At 47.5% G+C, this 17,760-nt stretch overlaps 1 protein-coding gene and 1 pseudogene across 1 annotated transcript; both read right to left on the bottom strand.

Annotated features, from left to right (window-relative positions):
- Window positions 1–994: 994 nt before the first annotated feature.
- Window positions 995–13,311, bottom strand: LOC123156318 (outer envelope protein 61-like; annotated as a pseudogene).
- A 2,931-nt stretch (window positions 13,312–16,242) lies between these two features.
- LOC123156322 (peroxidase P7-like) lies at window positions 16,243–17,383 on the bottom strand. Its single transcript, XM_044574460.1, has 3 exons — window positions 17,177–17,383; window positions 16,911–17,090; window positions 16,243–16,797 (listed from the first exon to the last, which is right to left on the bottom strand). Exons 1-3 carry the CDS (start codon window positions 17,381–17,383, stop codon window positions 16,243–16,245), a joined length of 942 nt encoding a protein of 313 aa, XP_044430395.1.
- Window positions 17,384–17,760: the final 377 nt, after the last annotated feature.

The following is a 17,760-nucleotide window of genomic DNA, read 5'->3' as shown; positions in this document are numbered from 1 at the left end:
AAATGGGTACCGGCATAAAATAACTATAGATTGTTGATTCGAAAAAAAGGGAGTACCTAGAACTCATCTAGATGAGATATAATTTGATTTTATTCACTTTGAAAACAAGAACAAATACAACCCACGTCAACACACACATCTTATAGCATCACATTCAATGGCTATAAAAGGTGAACGAGACCAAATTATATCTCATCTAGATGAGTTCTAGCAAAACTGCGAAAAAAAACTACTAATTGTTACACCCTAAGGGTCTGTTCGGTATAGAGGAAATTCGCATGAACATTTGACGGCTCGGTTTTCATTGGAATTCTTGCATGCAGTGCGTTCGGTTCAAAGGAATCTCGATGGTCCGTTCCATTGAAAAGTTGCGTGAGCCTGTACTTTTCACAGGAAATCTAAAATCCGGTAGAACCTCATGTGCTCGCGGAGTCCCAAGGCTAGCACTGCCTTTTTTCGCTACGCACCACAAGAGTAGGGCGTCCAGCCGAATAAAAAATAATAAAAACTGCTAATCACCACTGATGCCCATCCCCTCGTTACACTGGAAAGGGCCAAACAATGCTGCTGCAAGTATGCTTTTTCCTGCAAACCAAACAGGCCGGTTTTTCTGGTACCTATGTTTTTAGATTCCACATGTTTTTACTGTTCACCAAACCTTGTTCCCGTGAAGTTGTTTTTTCCTGCATTTTCTCTTCCTCCATACCGAACGGAGCCTAAAACTTTGTTCTTATCCTAAAAACAGAACATTATATACTTTCAAAAGGAAATAAATTTGATGACCGCACAATTGCTAGTTGTCAAAACACTCGGCGAGTTACTTCTAATATGTTAGTACAATACAATTTATGGACACATATGCTGAAAGAATAAACACATTACTTTCAACTATTGCTTCCACATTGTTGTCATCCGCCCACTACCGCTTCAGGCCCTAGGAAAAAAAGCAGAGTATTATTTTTTGTTGCCGATTCTCGGATGCTTAGGCCATCGCCTACCCGATGAACCCAAGCCGATGGAGGATGAACACCAAGATGAGCATGACAATAGCGAAGATGAAGCCTTTCCTGCCTAGGAGCCAGTCCTTCGTCTTCTTTGCCGCTTCGACTCCTCGCTGTGCTCTGCCAATCCATTTCATCATTTTCTCTAAATCTTGTGAAGAGAATGAAGACATAGCCTGTTGAGCGTTGGCAGCATCTTCCTTGGACATCTCGATACCGAGCAGCCCGCTCATGTTTGCCATCTCATCAGGACTCATGTTCTCCATCATGGAGGTAAACATCTCCCACATAGCAGGGTCTGCCATACCAACCATGCCAGGCGGCATATTCGAACCAAAATTTGGAGCAACAGGGATTGTTCCGCTTGATGAAGAAGCAACCTGAGACATATTTACCAAGCTTTCTGAAGAGTCAGATTGTGTCGAGTTTCGTGCTCCGTCGTGTGGCTGTGAAACAGTATGCTCAGCAGCAGTAGAAGAAGAACTCGTTTGAGCACTTGACAGATGAGAAGTAATATCTTCTTCTAAAATTTCTTCAATAACAACTCCCTTTGGCGTCCCCTCGCGCAAGGCTAGGGTTCTCTTTCCTCTCGGGCGACGCCGTCGCCCCTGAGTGCTCTCCGTCCCGATCGATCTCCCTCCCCGTGAGCGGATCGCGCGATCGGTCAACCACGCTCCTCCCTGCCTCGGTAGCGATGGAGTCTCCCGCGGACGCCCAGTCAGGCACCAGCGCTGGCGGCGGCTCTCGCGGAACGCCGGATCTTGGGGACTTCATGGAACAACTCAATCTGGAAGATGAGGACTTTGATGATCTGGTGATCGATGAGGCGGATTCGGAGATCAACGAGAGTGTGAGATGGCTCGCGCTGGCGAGGGTTCACACCAAGAAAACTTTCAGCCAGACGGCCTTCTACAAGGATATGCGGGCAGCCTGGAACACCGCGCAACCGGTCAGGTTTCGCCCGGTGGGTCCGAAGCTCTTTGTTGTACAAGCATCTTGCTTGGGTGACTGGGAACGTATGCTGCATCAAGGGCCTTGGCTATTCAGGAATTTACTCATGTTGATGGTTCCATATGATGGTTTTACAAGGGCAGAGGAAGTTCCCATGGTGTTTATGCCAATTTGGCTACAGATTCACAAGATCCCGGAGGGTTTCTGCAGGAAGAACATAGTGGAAAATTTGCTGAAAAGTTCTGGCGAGATCTTGGAGATGAGACTAAACGGGAATACTCGTGGTGACTACATTAGGGTTAGGGTCCGGCATGACGTTCGCCGGCCTCTCACCAAGTTTGTCAGTATAGTCAGGGGGAAAGAACGCCAGGTCTACTTGGTGCGTTACGAGAAATTGGCACGCTTCTGCAGTGTGTGTGGGCTCATTGGTCATGATTGCAAAGAGTGCGGATCAAGGGTGCATGAGGAGAAGGACAAAAAGTATGGGCCTTGGCTATATGCTGATGGACTGAATAAGCCGCCGGCCAATGATGGCCTTGGCCGGGGAAGGAGTCAGAAGCAACATATGCCTCATTCTAACCAGCAGATGTCGCCGGGAAAGACTATGGTCGACCCGGACCTGCTTGATACGGCTACAAGCCCTGCCAAGGAAGGACACATATCCAAGAAAGGAGAACCAGCAGCGCGCAAAAGACTATCCATGGAGGATGTTGGACAGGATGCTAATGAGTTGGTAGGGCCGAAGGGGTGCTTGCGCTGACCCAGGGGAACGGTGAGGATGCACATGCCTCGCCTACCAGCAGTGCGGGTAGTAAGAGGCCTCGTATGGACTCAAACGGTGTGTCAGGTGATAGATCGGCGGCCTCCTTCGAGGAGGACTGCCGGGTGCAATGAATATCCTAGTCTGGAACTGCCGGGGGGGGGGGGGGACCGCCGGACAGTTCGTGAGGTGTTGGCCCTCTCTAAAGCCAATTCCCCGGGGCTTGTTTTCTTGTCTGAAACAAGACAGGCCTCTTCAAAGATGGAGAAAATGAGGTGGAGATTGCATATGAAGGGTTTTGCTGGCGTGTCGAGTGACGGCCTGAGTGGAGGTCTTGCTCTCTTTTGGGATGAGAAGTTGCAGGTGACGGTGTTGGAGTCTTGTGCACGGTTCATAGACGTGCGAATTGTAGATGTGGCCAATGATAAAAGCTGGAGAACGACGTTTGTCTACGGTGAACCCCGTGTGGAAAACCGTCATCACATGTGGAGTTCTCTCTCCCGTCTCCGTGCGGTTTCGTCGGAGCCGTGGCTAGTGTGTGGAGACTTTAATGAGGCAATGTGGCAGCACGAGCATATGTCTAGAGCCCAGCGCTCTGAAAATCAGATGGGGTTATTCCGGGACTGTTTGTTGGCATGCGAATTATGGGACCTCGGTTTCTCAGGGTTTCCATTTACATATGATAATGGGCAGATGGGAGAGAAGAACGTGCGAGTTCGCCTTGATCGAGCCTGTGCGGATGAGGGGTGGAGGGAGCTCTTCCCGGCCGCGCAAGTTGTTCACCTTGCTACATCATGTTCTGACTACTGTCCGATCTTGGTTCGGCTAGTTCTTGAGGAGTCGAGGCGGATTGCGGCCTTCCCTCGATATGAGATTATGTGGGAACGCCATCCCGCGTTGTCAGAGGTGGTGGCGAGTGGATGGAGAAAGAGCAAACCGGCCGGTAATCTGGCGGCGGTGTGGGACGCCCTACATGAAATGATGAATGGACTTAGGACGTGGAGTAAGAAGAATTTCGTCCACGTTGTCACAGAATTGGAGAAGTTAAGATCTGAGCTGGCTGACCTACAGCTTCGAGATGCGGATCGGTCGTTGATTCGCCAGAAGATGGCTCAACTCGATGAGATGCTATATAGGGAAGAAATGATGTGGTTACAGCGGTCGCGTATTACGTGGCTGAAGGAGGGAGAACGAAATACGACATATTTGCATAAGCGAGCTATGTGGCGAGCATGGAGGAACTACATACAGAGACTGCGGCGAACTGATGGACCATGGTGCTCCTCTCCATCGGACATGGAACGCATGGCTACTTCCTATTTCAAGGAAGTGTATACGAAGGACCCGACTCTCCATCCCGATGTTGTTCTTGAGGCTATTGGGCCTAAGGTGACTGATCAGATGAACGCCATGTTATGTGCGCCATTTACTGAGGAGGAAGTTTCGAATGCGCTATTTCAAATTGGCCCGCTTAAAGCTCCGGGCACAGATGGCTTCCCGGCTAGGTTCTATCAACGGAATTGGGCAGCTCTAAAATCTGAAATTACAGCTGCTGTGTTGGAGTTTTTTGTCTCTGGCTGTCACGCCCAATATGCGGCCCTATCCAAAAGGAACTCGAAGGTCCCACCAAGGATAGACCCGCATATTGAAACGCTTTTGCAAGGTGGATAACATTACATCAACATTACATAATAGATGGGGATACATACAAGAGGCATACAATGCCACACGAATACAACATCATAATACATCAGAGCATCATCCGACTACGGATGAATCACAAACAAAAACTCAAACGACATCCACCCTGCTAGCCCAGGCTGCCGACCTGGAACCTATCCCCTGATCGAAGAAGCAGAAGAAGAACTCAACGCAAGCAAGCATCGCTCTCGCGTCATGATCATCGCATAACCTGTACCTGCAACTGTTGTTGTAGTAATCTGTGAGCCACGAGGACTCAGCAATCCCATTACCATGGGTATCAAGACTAGCAAAGCTTAAAAGTAATGGAAGGGGTAAAGTGGTGAGGCAGCAGCAGCGACTAAGCATATATGATGGCTAACATACGCAAATAAGAGCGAGAAGAGAGCAAGCAGAACGGTCGTCAACTAGTAATGATCAAGAAGTGATCCTGAACTCCTACTTACGTCAAACATAACCTAGAAACCGTGTTCACTTCCCGGACTCCGCCGAAAAGAGACCATCACGGCTACACACACGGTTGATGCGTTTTAATTCGGATCTGGTGTCAAGTTATCTACAACCGGACCTTAACAAATTCCCATCTGCCTATAACCGCAGGCACGGCTTTCAAAAGATTATACCCTGCAGGGGTGTCCCAACTTAGCCCATGACAAGCTCTCACGATCAACGAAGGAATAGACCTTCTCCCAGGAAGACCCGATCAGACTCGGAATCCCAGTTTACAAGACATTTCGACAATGGTAAAACAAGACCAGCAAAGCCGCCCGATGCGCCGACAATCCCGATAGGAGCTGCACATATCTCGTTCTCAGGGCAACACCGGATAGGTCAGCCTACAAGTAAAACCAGCCCTCGAGTTGCCCCGAGGTGGCCCCGCAGTCTGCCCGGTTCGGACCAACACTTAGACAAGCACTGGCCCGGGGGGGCTAAAATAAAGATGACCCTCGGGTTGGCCGACCCAAGGGAAAGGGATAGGTGGTGGTGAGGCAAATGGTAAAACCAAGGTTGGGCCTTGCTGGAGGAGTTTTATTCAAAGCGAACTGTCAAGGGGGTCCCATAAATCACCCGACCGCGTAAGGAACGCAAAATCCGGGAACATAACACCGGTATGACGAAAACTAGGGCGGCAAGAGTGGAACAAAACACTAGGCAAAAGGCCGAGTCTTCCACCCTTTACCAAGTATATAGATGCATTAATAATATAAGAGATATTGTGATATCCCAACCAAAATCCTGTCCACCATGGAGCAATCTTCAACTTCACCTGCAACTAGCAACGCTATAAGAGGGGCTGAGCAAAAGCGGTAACATAGCCAAGCAATGGTTTGCATAGGAAAGATGTCAAAGGTTAGAGGTTCATGGCAATATGGGATGGCTTGAATAAACAGGTGATAGGTAGCGCAACATAGCGATAGAACGAAGCAACTAGCATAGAAACGATAGTAGTGAGATCCAGGGTAGCGGTCATCTTGCCTGAAATCCCGCAAGGAAGAAGAACGAGTCCATAAAGAAGATGAACGGATGAAGCCGAACCAACCGGAGACGAGCGAATCCTCACGATCGCAACAAAACAGGAACTATCGAAAAGAAGCACACAACATAGGTAAACACACCACACATGAACAAGACATGATGCACAACAAGCATGATGCATGACAAAGCTACATGAAGCTACTCATGGCAAGAGATGATGCAAACAAGAGCAACACACTAAGGCAAGTTTAAATGAGGCCGGAAACATCATATAACAATTCCGGTAAGTCCTCATATGCAAATTTCGAAGTTGGTCCAGATCTGGATAAACCTTATGTTCAAGTTGTTAAACAGCAAGTTAAGATGCACAAAGATGACCTACACGAGATTCTAGTCAAGTTACATATAAAGTTCATTTAGTTCGGAGCTACGGCCTAGAAGATATGAGCAAAATAAGTCAAACATGGCATTGATGCAAAATGCACTCAAACATCAAGCAAACACCTCAAAACATGGATGCAACATGATAATATGAAGCTACATGCAATTCTAAGCAAGTTCCATATAGAGCACACTCAAAACGGAGCAACGGTTCAACACACACTCTATACAAGTTTAAAAAACAAGCTGTCCGAAACAGCAACTAGGCATATTGCAAGCATCAAAACAATATGCTACAGGACCTCAACAAGAAAACAAAAGGCATGGACATGATGTACATGTAAAGCACAACAAAACATGAACACTGAGCTATCTCTAGAAATCACTAGAACATGCTCAAACACACATGGTAAGATTGCAAGTAATAACAATTTCAGACTTCGCAGAAAATAACATCACGATGCAATGTTTAGAGCTATCAAACAACATGTTACAGGAACTTATAATGGCAAACAAAGGCATGGCATGAATCTACTAAATGCATAGATTAAAAGTCCCTTAGTGACCATAAGCCAAAAAGGATAAGAAAATATGATGGCACCCACGTAAACATATCAAGTTATATTACAGATTCATACATGGCAGGAACATAATTATGGAGGCATGTAAATGAGCTTGTGCAACTCACTACAGGTCAATACATGGCATGGCAAGGCAAACAACAGTAAGAAGACATGTTTGTGAAGCTAAGCATGGCAAGGTCAAGGTCATAGGGTATATGGATCACTAGCAAAACACATGGAAACAAGTGAACTTAATGTTAACAGGCTGACAACAACATTTTCAAGCAACTTTGGAGCAAGATATGAACAAGCTACAGCAAGTTATAAATGCAACCAGGGGCATGTATGGTTAGAGGATGACATGTAGATCAAAACATGTTTATATAACATCTCCAGATTATGCATAGAATGATTAGTAGCAACATGTTTATATAGCATCACGAAATAACAGATTCAGCCTAGCAAAACAGCAACATCATGAACACTACTTAACAAGCTCGATACACTCACCACAAGTCATTGCATGACAAGATAAGCATAGCATCATCAAGAAGACATGTTTGTGTAACAAACCAAGTTAAGAACAAGTCCATAGCATGCAAGAATCAACTATAGCAAGCTTGGCCAAATTGAATATGTAAACAATCTGCCAGGAAACATTTTGAAGCAAAAGTAGAGCACTCAAATGACATGCTAGGCTACTCCATAATTGCAACCAAGGGCATGAATGGATAGACAACAACCACATGTTCAAAACACTCTTACTGAAGTATCTCAAAATATGCATGGATCTCTCTGTAGCATCAAGTTTACATGACATCAAAATAACATCAGAACAGGGACTAAAATCGGCAACATCACGATGCCTAGTTTGCATGCTTGTGCTAGTCACCACATTGATCACAAAAATATATGGTAAACACCTCTGTAAAGAAGACATAGCATAGTTCAAAACACATGTAGACATCAATCTCATAGGATGCACACATCAATCATGGCAAAAATGACAAAAGAGCTCGTTCTGTTAACAGACAACAGAAAACATCATGAAGCACTCTCACAACAATGATTCAGGCATCTATATGACCTCAAATGAATATGATGCAATGGAATGAAATGATGTACTCGTCGAGGCGAACAATTTGACATATTACACACACGAAACGGAGCTACGGATGCAAAGATAAGGCATGATGAACATGGCATGAAAATTACAGAAATCTGGGACTTAGAGGAATTGGGGTCAACCTCCGAAATGGATCTGGATCGGGCGCAACTCCCGAGGTCGGCCGGACCTCGCCGGAGCGGACGGGGCCGGAGGCGGGGAAGACGGGGCCGGGGCGACCGGAGAGGGGCGGATCCGGCCGCGGCCAGGCCGGATCTGGCCGGGGAGATGGAGGAGGTCCCGGCGGCGCGGGGTGAGGCCGGCGCCATGCGGCGGCAGGGCGGCACCGGCGGCGCGGGCCGGCGGCAGGGCGGCACCGCGGGGAGGCGGAGAAGGGCGGCAGGGGCGGGGCCGAGGCACGGTGCGGCGAGGAGGCCGGCCGGCGCGGCGCGACGGAGGCCGGACGGACGGCGAGGCGGCGGCGGGGCCACCGGAGGCGGCGGACGGTCGCGGGGACCCGAGCGGCGGCGGCGGGGCGACGGGCCGCGGGGCGCGGCGGCGAGCGAGGCGACGGGCCGCGGGGGCCGGCGCTGGGCCTGCGGGCCGGCGGCGGCGCGCGGGTGGCTGGGGGCCACGTGGCGGACGCCGATTGGCGGAGGGCGGCGGTGCGGACATGTCCGCTGCCCGGATTTTTGTCCGGCGGCGGCGGGTGGAGTTTGATCTAGGGTTTGCCCGAGATTTCGGGGGATGGGGCTAATATATAGGTAGAGGGAGTTAGGAGAGTCCAAATGGGGAGCGGTTTTCGGCCACGCGATCGTGATCGAACGACCGAGAGCATGGAGGGGAGTTGGATGGGTTTTGGGCCACTTTGGAAGGGATGTTGGGCTGCAAAGAGAAGGAGGCTTTTACGGTTACCCGGTTAACCGTTGGAGTACCAAACGAACTCCAAATGGCACGAAACTTGACAGGTGGTCTACCGGTGGTATACCAAGGCCACTTGGCAAGCCCCGGGCCATTCCGAGAAAGTTTAACACCCGCACATGAAAAAAGAGAAGAGGGGGACACCGGAGGGCATAGGAGCGCCGGATTGCAAAACAGACAACGGGGAAAATGCTCGGATGCATGAGACGAACACGTATGCAAAATGAAATGCACATGATGACATGATAAAATGCAACACGCAAGAAAATGACATGGCAAAGACAGCGAATAACTGGCGGCACCTGGCGCATCAAATCCGGGGCGTTACACTGGCACCATGCCAGAAGGGGTAAATGATACGGCGATCGTCCTCATCCCGAAAGTTCCTTACCCCAAGGAGCTCAAAGACTTTAGGCCGATCAGCCTCTGCAATGTTATTTACAAGTTGGTATCTAAATGTTTGGTTAACCGGCTCCGGCCTTGTTTGTCGGAGTTGATTTCTGAGAATCAAAGTGCTTTTATTCCGGGCCGGCTCATCTCGGATAATTCTATTATTGCTTTTGAGTGCATCCATCACATACAATTTGTGAAGAACACCAGTCGGGCGGCATGTGCGTACAAACTCGATCTCTCAAAGGCGTATGATCGGGTCGACTGGGACTTTCTAGAGAAGGCCCTCTGTAGATGGGGCTTCTCGGAGCAGTGGATCGCTTGGATAATGTCTTGCATTAAATCTGTCCGGTATTCGGTTAAACTGAATGGGAAACTACTGGAGGTTTTCTCACCTTCGCGTGGCCTTTGTCAAGGTGACCCATTGTCTCCGTTCTTGTTTCTCTTTGTTGCTGATGCGTTATCTACTCTTCTATCTAAATCAGTGAGTGAAGGTAGCTTGAACGGGGTGAGCATCTGTCGGGGTGCACCGGTGATTTCTCATCTCCTCTTTGCGGATGATACATTGCTATTTTTTGAAGCTTCAGGCCAGCAAGCGGATGTTGTTAAGGGTTTGTTGAACACTTATTCCTCGGCGACGGGTCAACTTATAAACCCCGAGAAGTGTTCCATCCTTTTTTCTGACAACTGCGGTGGGCAAGTCGTGGATGAGATCAAGAATATATTGGAGGTGACGCAGCAGGTTTTCAAACCAAAGTATCTTGGACTCCCAGTCCCGGAAGGGAGAGTGCACAAGGGGCAATTTGAGACATTGCAAGATAGATTGAGGAAAATTCTTATTGATTGGAGTGAACAATATATCTCGGTTGGAAATAAAGAGATTCTGATCAAGGCAGTGTCTCAGGCAATTCCCACCTATGTAATGAGTGTGTTCAAATTGCCGACGTCAGTGTGTGATGATCTTACCAAGATGATGCGGCAATATTGGTGGGGCGTGGAAAATGGTAAAAGAAAGATGGCATGGTTAAGCTGGGAAAGGATGATGCTACCCAAAGCAATGGGGGGCATGGGATTCCGAGACATGACGGCGTTTAACCAAGCCCTGCTGGCCAAGCAGGCTTGGCGCCTCTTGGATAGCCCAGATAGCCTTTGTGCGAGATTACTTAAGGCCAAATATTACCCTAGGGGAAGTTTACTTGACACTGTTTTCTCGACGAACAGTTCAGCGGTCTGGAAGGGTATTGTTCATGGTCTTGATTTGGTGAAAAAGGGCATTATATGGCGCGTTGGTAACGGCGCAATGATAAAAACTTGGAGAGATGCTTGGATTCCTCGGGGTCACAATTTCAGACCAATTACTCCTAAGAGGAACTGTCGATATAATCGGGTGGCTGATTTTCTGAATGAGCATGGAGCATGGGATGTCGAAAGGCTCAGGGAGTACTTTTGGGATATGGATGTTAGGGAGATAGTGAAGATACACACATCTCCAAGAAACGGGCAGGATTTCTTTGATTGGGCCCCGGAGCGGTCTGGACAATTCACGGTGCGGAGTGCCTATCATCTAGCAACGGCAGTCCAGCATTCCATGAGGCTCAGCTCATCAAGCAGTAATGCGTCAGGTCAGAGACCCATTTGGCAGCGGATTTGGGGCTCCAAAATCCCGCTAAAGATGCGGATTATGGCCTGGAAGGTTGTCTCTGGAGCGTTGGCTACGAACGAATGCAAGAAGTATCGTCACATATCTACTAGAGATGGCTGTCGGGTGTGTGGCCGAGAAAAGGAAACTAGTTTTCATGCGCTTGTGTCCTGTGAGCATGCGCAGAGGATATGGGATCAAATGAGATTTGTTTGGCGTCTACCGAGCAAGGAGCTGCTCCATGATACTGGGAAGGAATGGCTCTTAAACGTCCTGGCAAATTGCGATGATAACATGCGGGATTGCACGATCATGTTGTTATGGAGGATTTGGTCGCTTCGAATGGACCTTATACACGGAAAGGATGAGCCGCCCGTAACGGCAACGTCGAATTACCTTCAAAGCTATATGAACTCCTTGAGCCTGTGTGGTACCTTTTCCACGGAGGATATCCTCAAGGGGAAGATGCCAGCGGTCCGGGGTGCAAACGCCGGGGTACCCGCTCCGCCAGTACCTCTGAAATGGCCGCGGCCACCCACGGGCTGGTCTGCACTTTTGGTCGATGGCGCCTTCATGCAAGAGGACGGGTCGGCGGCAGCAGGAATGATACTTCGGAACCATGAGGGTGGGGTGATCTCCGCGGCTTACAGATGTATCTTCAATTGTAATGACACGCTGGAAGCAGAGTTACATGCAATAATGCAGGGTATGGCCTTGGCCCTGCAGCACACATCCTTGCCAATTGTGGTTCAATCATCAACGGCATTAGCTGCAATGACCGGGGATAGTATGTCCAGGTCGGTGTATGGGCATTTGGTACTAGAGATCAAGCGTCATCTTCAGGATCGGGAGTTTGTTCCATCAAAAATAAAGCGTGAGCAGAATAGGGTAGCACATCGGTTGGCATTGTATAGTCGTACGGAGTTTACTACTGCTGTATGGCTGGGAAGGAGCCCACCTTGTATTGAGGAGTTGGTGCCTCTCGATTGTAACCCCGTGATTATGGAATAAAACTCTCTTTCTGTCGCAAAAAAAAAAAACAACTCCCTTTGGCAGGTTTGTTGTTCCCCTTCCGTCGCAAGTTTTTCTTCTGCCTCTGCGAGAGCTTGAGCGACAGTTTCGTCGTCCGGAGACATCTCACGGGCTTTACTCAGGTCAGCAACAGCAGCCTGGAGGTTTCCCAGCTCTTTGTACGCCTGACCCCTTCGGTAGTACGCGTTGGCAGTGCCCGTGTCATAGCTTAGAACCTACGAGCCTTCATTGATGCACTCCTCAAACTCGCCTAATTTCAGGTAACAAGCCATCAGATTAATGCTGCACTGCAGCTGCAGAGCGCGCCCGGCCGCCGACGGCACACTGTTCTTCACGCTGTCCCTGGCGAGCTTGTACTTGGCGGCGGCATCGGCGTACTGCCCACGGCCATGGAACTGGTTTCCCTGCCGCTTCAGCATCCTGGCGGCGGATATCGCGGACGACGCCTGAGTGTCGGCTTGCGCCTTCATCGCGGCGAGCTCCTCGGGCCTGGCCTTGGCGATTTTCTCGGTCATGTCGAGCATCTCCTCTGGTCTTGCGTGGTTCAGGCGCTCGGCGGCGAGCTTGAAGTCGTCGGCCGTCATTTTCTTCATGCTCTCGGTTGCGAGCTTCAGCAGGCCCGGGTTGGACATGAGCTGCCGCTGCATCCTGGCGAGGTCGCCGGCGGGTATGCGTCGCATCTGCTCCGCCGCCACCTTCATCATCTCCGGGTTCATCATGGCGATCCCGACAGGTAGATCCAAGACGTCGCCGATGGACGGGTCGACGCGAGGACGAAGCAGCGTCCGGGAGCTCGCGGGTTTGGGAATTGGGTCTCTGATCGTGTGCGTCTCTCTCAAAGTAGCCGGAAACGGGGAACGGTGGGCCGTCCCTCGATCCGGATTCATCGACCCAGAATCAGATTCGGGAACGAGGGTCGATTCGGTAAGATTCGATGCGGATTCGGCGTTTCCGCAGCCGGATCGTCGATTCAGGTTCAGCAACTCAACAGTCTTGAATCTTGAATCGATTGAGTAAGCAAAAGGTCAACCATATCAATCACGAACTCCTCGTTTTTACTCTCTACCTGTTCTTTTCCAATCCCCTAAATAACTCCTTCTTCTGCTCTCCAATTACTCCAAGGCTGCTAATAAATTTTTCATTAGGAAGGAAATGATTTATTTTAGTCTTCATGGATCGACGATTCACGTTCCTCATTCCATGGTACCGTACCGGATTCATCGTACCGGAATTGATTGGATCGTGTTTCCGCTTTAGAAAAATCGTTCTAGAGATGTATACCCCCGCTGTACCCTATTTTTTCCAGCCTCCGACTCTCATCCCCCGTTCCCGTTCCTCGTTCCCACCGTACCGAAAACATGGCAACTATGGTCTCTCTCGCCTTGTTCTTCTCTTTCCCGTCGCTTCTGGTTTGGCGGTTGGTTCCTGAGCTCTCGCTGCAATTTATTGATGGGGGTTTGGGAGGGGAGACGAAAGCGTAGTCCGACTCGCAGCTGGCTTGATTGCTGGCCGATTCCATGGATGGATGGCTTCGATCGTCTGTCGTATAGAAAATCGTAGCGGAAACGCCGTACGCTTAGCGCCGCTCATCCGAAAGCGGCTCTGAACCCTCCCGCGTTGTAGCCTGCTGTTTTTTTTTTTCGTAAAGTCTGCTACGTTGATGGCTCTCTAGACCAAAGCGGCAAATTTCTCAAAAACTAAAATAAAATACAAAGTGGCAAAGGCCAGGACGCTGGTAGCCTGGTAAGCTGGCAAGAGAGGGAGCATGTTCATTAGTTTTTTCTTTTCTTGTGAGGACATTGGTCATTCCTTTTTTCTTTTGAGATATCACATTGGTCATTCTTAACAGAAGCAGATAATTAATTACACTAACAGGGCACAAATATTCGACCACCATTCATAAATACAAGTCTTTTTAGCGATTCCAATAATGGACTAATACAGAGCAAAATGAGTGAACCTACACTATAAAATATGTCTATATACATCCGTATGTAGTTTGTGTTGAATTCTTTTAAAAAAACTTATATTTAGAAATGGAGGGAGGGTTCACTTATTAATGTGGTATGTTAGCCCATAATTTACCTACCCATATTAATATGGTTGTGTAAAAAATACATTTCATATGCTAAACACTTTTCTGTGTTTATTTTCGCAAAAAAACACTTATTTCTGTTTCCTTCAACTCTTATGGATCAAGTGTTGGCAAGATTAAGGATCATTTCATAGCTTTTTGTGATCCAAGATAAGTTCAATTCCATAACTATGTTGATGCATTCAAAATGGGATTAAGGGTTGTGAGGTGAAGCTTTTCTTACAAAGTGCTTGAATATCAAACTCTAAAACCCTTAAATTTTTCATACTTCCTACCCTATATCTCTCTGTTTTTCAAGTGGTCGAAATCTCCAGCCAAATTCCATTGAGAGCCTTCAAATCTTTTCCATGCTGAATCTTGTACCATTCGGAGCCTTCAACTATATGCCATTCAGAACCTTCGAAGTGGAGGCTGCAGCTTACTGAGTGTCATCCGGATCCTTCGAACCATCTTTGGTTAGAACCTTGCACTTTATTCGCCTTTCAGTTCAGAGCATTTGGGCATATTTTGGCAAGATCCTCCAAGTCTTGTTATGAGTTCTGAAGAGATTTCTAAATCAACATCCATGCCATTCCAATAATAATCTCTGGTAAATGAGCCCCATAAAATATTCATTGTAATATAAACAGATGGTCACATTTTGCTTTTCAGCATTTATGATGATGATCATACCAGCATGGCATGTTTATATGGAAAATCTTCAAAATATTCGGATGGATGTATTAATTGTAAGTCATTAAAATACCACCTTTAAAATATACATGGAAATCTTTTAAGTGTTGGTAGCAATAATTATTAAATATGATAAAGATTATAGTCGCAATAAAGAGAGATATCAATATTGAAACGAGATACTAACATTGTTGTCTTTCGCCTGTCTGAGGAGATTTTAATATGCTCCCTCTTACACCATAAGAGGTAGTGTGTGCCTGTGTGCATTCATACGGGTGAGTGTATGCGCGTGTATACGATCGTTTGTGTCTGTACTGATGTTCAAAAGAAAAAGAGGTAAGTGAGGAATTGGACCCCAGTCGTCGATTGATCAAGGGCAAACTGAAAGCATTATTTTTGACAAATTTAATGTCCACGCTTTCTAAATATGGAAAATTTTCTGTGCACTATATATGGTTGGTTCGTTGTACAATATACAACACATACATGCATTTATTTTAAAAAATGATTATCTTTCCTTTCATTACATGATAAGTTTGTACAACATATATACTTGGACAATTTTATTAGAAAAAAAATGTCCAGACTTATTTTTTAATTCGTAAGACACGCGTGTGATACCATATATTTAAGTGTTAAAATGGTATAAACCCATCTTTTCCAAATTCTATAAGTAAGTAATGGTTAAAATATATTCTGTCACAAAAATAAATATTCTGTGAAAAAATACTCCACATACTTGCACACAATTTTTATATGATACACTGTACATGTATTCTAGAAAAATGACGAGTTCTATCTAAAATTCATAAATAATTAATACTCCCTCCGTTTTAAAATAGATGACCCAACTTTGTACTAAAGTTAGTAACCCAATTTTGTACTAAAGTTAGTAACCCAACTTTGTACTAAAGTTAGTACAAAGTTGAGTCATCTATTTTGGAACGGAGGTAGTACTAGGCTACTAGCATATGCCAAGTGTCAACAAATAGAATAAGTACATGCATGGTGAGCTAGTAATGAAACCAAAAATAGAAATAGAGATATTGTTAACTACTAGTATTATTATAATTTTAATATTTACTTATGTGCTTTAACCAGAAAATAGTTTTCTTTGTTATTATATCAGAGGTACTAATACTAATATTTAGCCGCTATATTATTCCCTCCGTTCCTAAATACGTATAAGTCTTTTTAGAGATTTCAATATGAACTATATACGGAGCAAATGAATGAATGTACACTCTAAAATATGTCTATGTATATCCGTATGTAGTTTATATTAAAAATCTCTAAAAAGACCTATATTTATGAACGGAGGGAGTAACAAAAACAGATGACTCGTATCACTTGGGACCATCTTAAAAGAGCTTGTCTGTAAAATCATGACCATCAAATAGTCTAAACCAAAGGGCGATTTGAATATGCAATTGTTGCGATTGTATGAATGCATCACTTCTTGTGTTTTTCGAAAGATGGATACTACACATGGTATACTATGTTTTGCTACGATGCAACATTGGAGAGGTTCCGTTGCATCTTCTCGGCTCTTCATCTAGCTGTTGACGAATCTGCAGTTTCTCCTGACCTGGCCGGCGGTGCCGGTGAGAGGATTAATGTTGCCCATCTTCACCATCGCCTTGACGAAGTCGCTCCGGAAGAGTGCGGGGTTGGCGCTGTACTGCCGCACCAGCGCGTCCTGCGACCCTCCGCTGAAGAGCTCCTGGTCGGAGCGGAACAGGCCGCGGTGAGCCATGAGGTTCTGGTAGTAGGCGGTGTCGAATGCCCTCAGGGTCTGCACGTCCAAGGGCGCCAGGTTGTTGTCCGCGCCGGAGAGGGGGCAGGTCCGCTGCTGCCGCTTCGCGAAGGTCGCGTCGATGTTGGAGTTGCCGTAGATGCGGTCGCGGAAGGTGGTGCACCGGGCCTGGCCGATGGTGTGCGCGCCGGACAGCGCCGTCATGTCGGTCGGCGAGAGCCCTTGCCTCGCGAACATGGAGATGAGCGTGGCGAGGCTGGAGTTCACCGAGGGAAGGTTATTGTTGGCGAGGGACTGGCTCGCCGTCGTCGAGTCGCGCCGGCCGAGCGGCACTGGCCAGGTCGGTCCGTGGAGCTTCAAACAAAACAGACACATCAATAATAAGATTCTAAAAATGAAAGTTAGTAAGTTGCAATGAGCAGAGTACCCCGGGAGTCGATGGCTAAGTTTGGCCGGCCGGCACGCACCAGGAACGTTCCGTCGCGCGCCGCGAGCGCGAGGATGTCGGCGCAGGAGACGACGCCGGGGCACGCGGCCTCCACACGCGCCTTGATGGCATCGATGACCTCGAAGCCGCGCAGGGAGTTGGCGTTCGGGCCGGCGGCCTTCTCGCCGCCGGCGTCGAGAAGAACCGAGCCGTCACAGCCCTGCAGCAGTACATGCATGTCAGAATTATCATACGAACTGTGAGGTATAGACTTTACAGTCAAGTGCGACGCTGAGGAGTCATCACCTGGACGAAGCAGTCGTGGAAGAAGAGCCTCAGAAGCGACGCGCCCATCCGCCGGTCTTTGACGACGGCCTGTTTCATCACCATCCACACGGTGTTCTCCAGGCTGGGGCAGGACCTGGAGTAGAAAGTCGTCGAGAGCTGCGCGTCCGCAACGGAGGAGAGGAGAGAGACGGCGAGCAGGCAGTTTATCAACGTAGGACCAGCCATGGCGATCAAGTTAGGTTCGTGATCTGCGCAGCCAGCTCAGTTCACTCAAGGGAACTGGGGTCCAAAAATCTGGATTTCGTCTATTTATGGCTCTTCCGCTGTCCCCCGGGAGTAGAAATTATATGCAAACAATTAATTATTCGATAATTTCGTGCTTAATTGCAATAATTACGTGCTTATCCAAATACGAGGAACTGCATAAGGGTACTCCAACTGCATTTTATATATGTTAGACTATAATATCATATGCATTAACCCCGCAAAAAAAATATCATATTTAAATAACACTTAGATATAGCCCATCCAATGCATTGTAATGTACTCCAATATTTAGCTTATATGGTGTATCTTCTTTTTTGACGCGTTATATGGTGTAT

Source organism: Triticum aestivum, chromosome 7B (genome assembly GCF_018294505.1).
Source record: "Triticum aestivum cultivar Chinese Spring chromosome 7B, IWGSC CS RefSeq v2.1, whole genome shotgun sequence".
In the NCBI taxonomy this organism is placed as follows: Eukaryota; Viridiplantae; Streptophyta; class Magnoliopsida; order Poales; family Poaceae; genus Triticum; species Triticum aestivum.
This window is presented reverse-complemented; position numbering and strand designations above follow the sequence as displayed.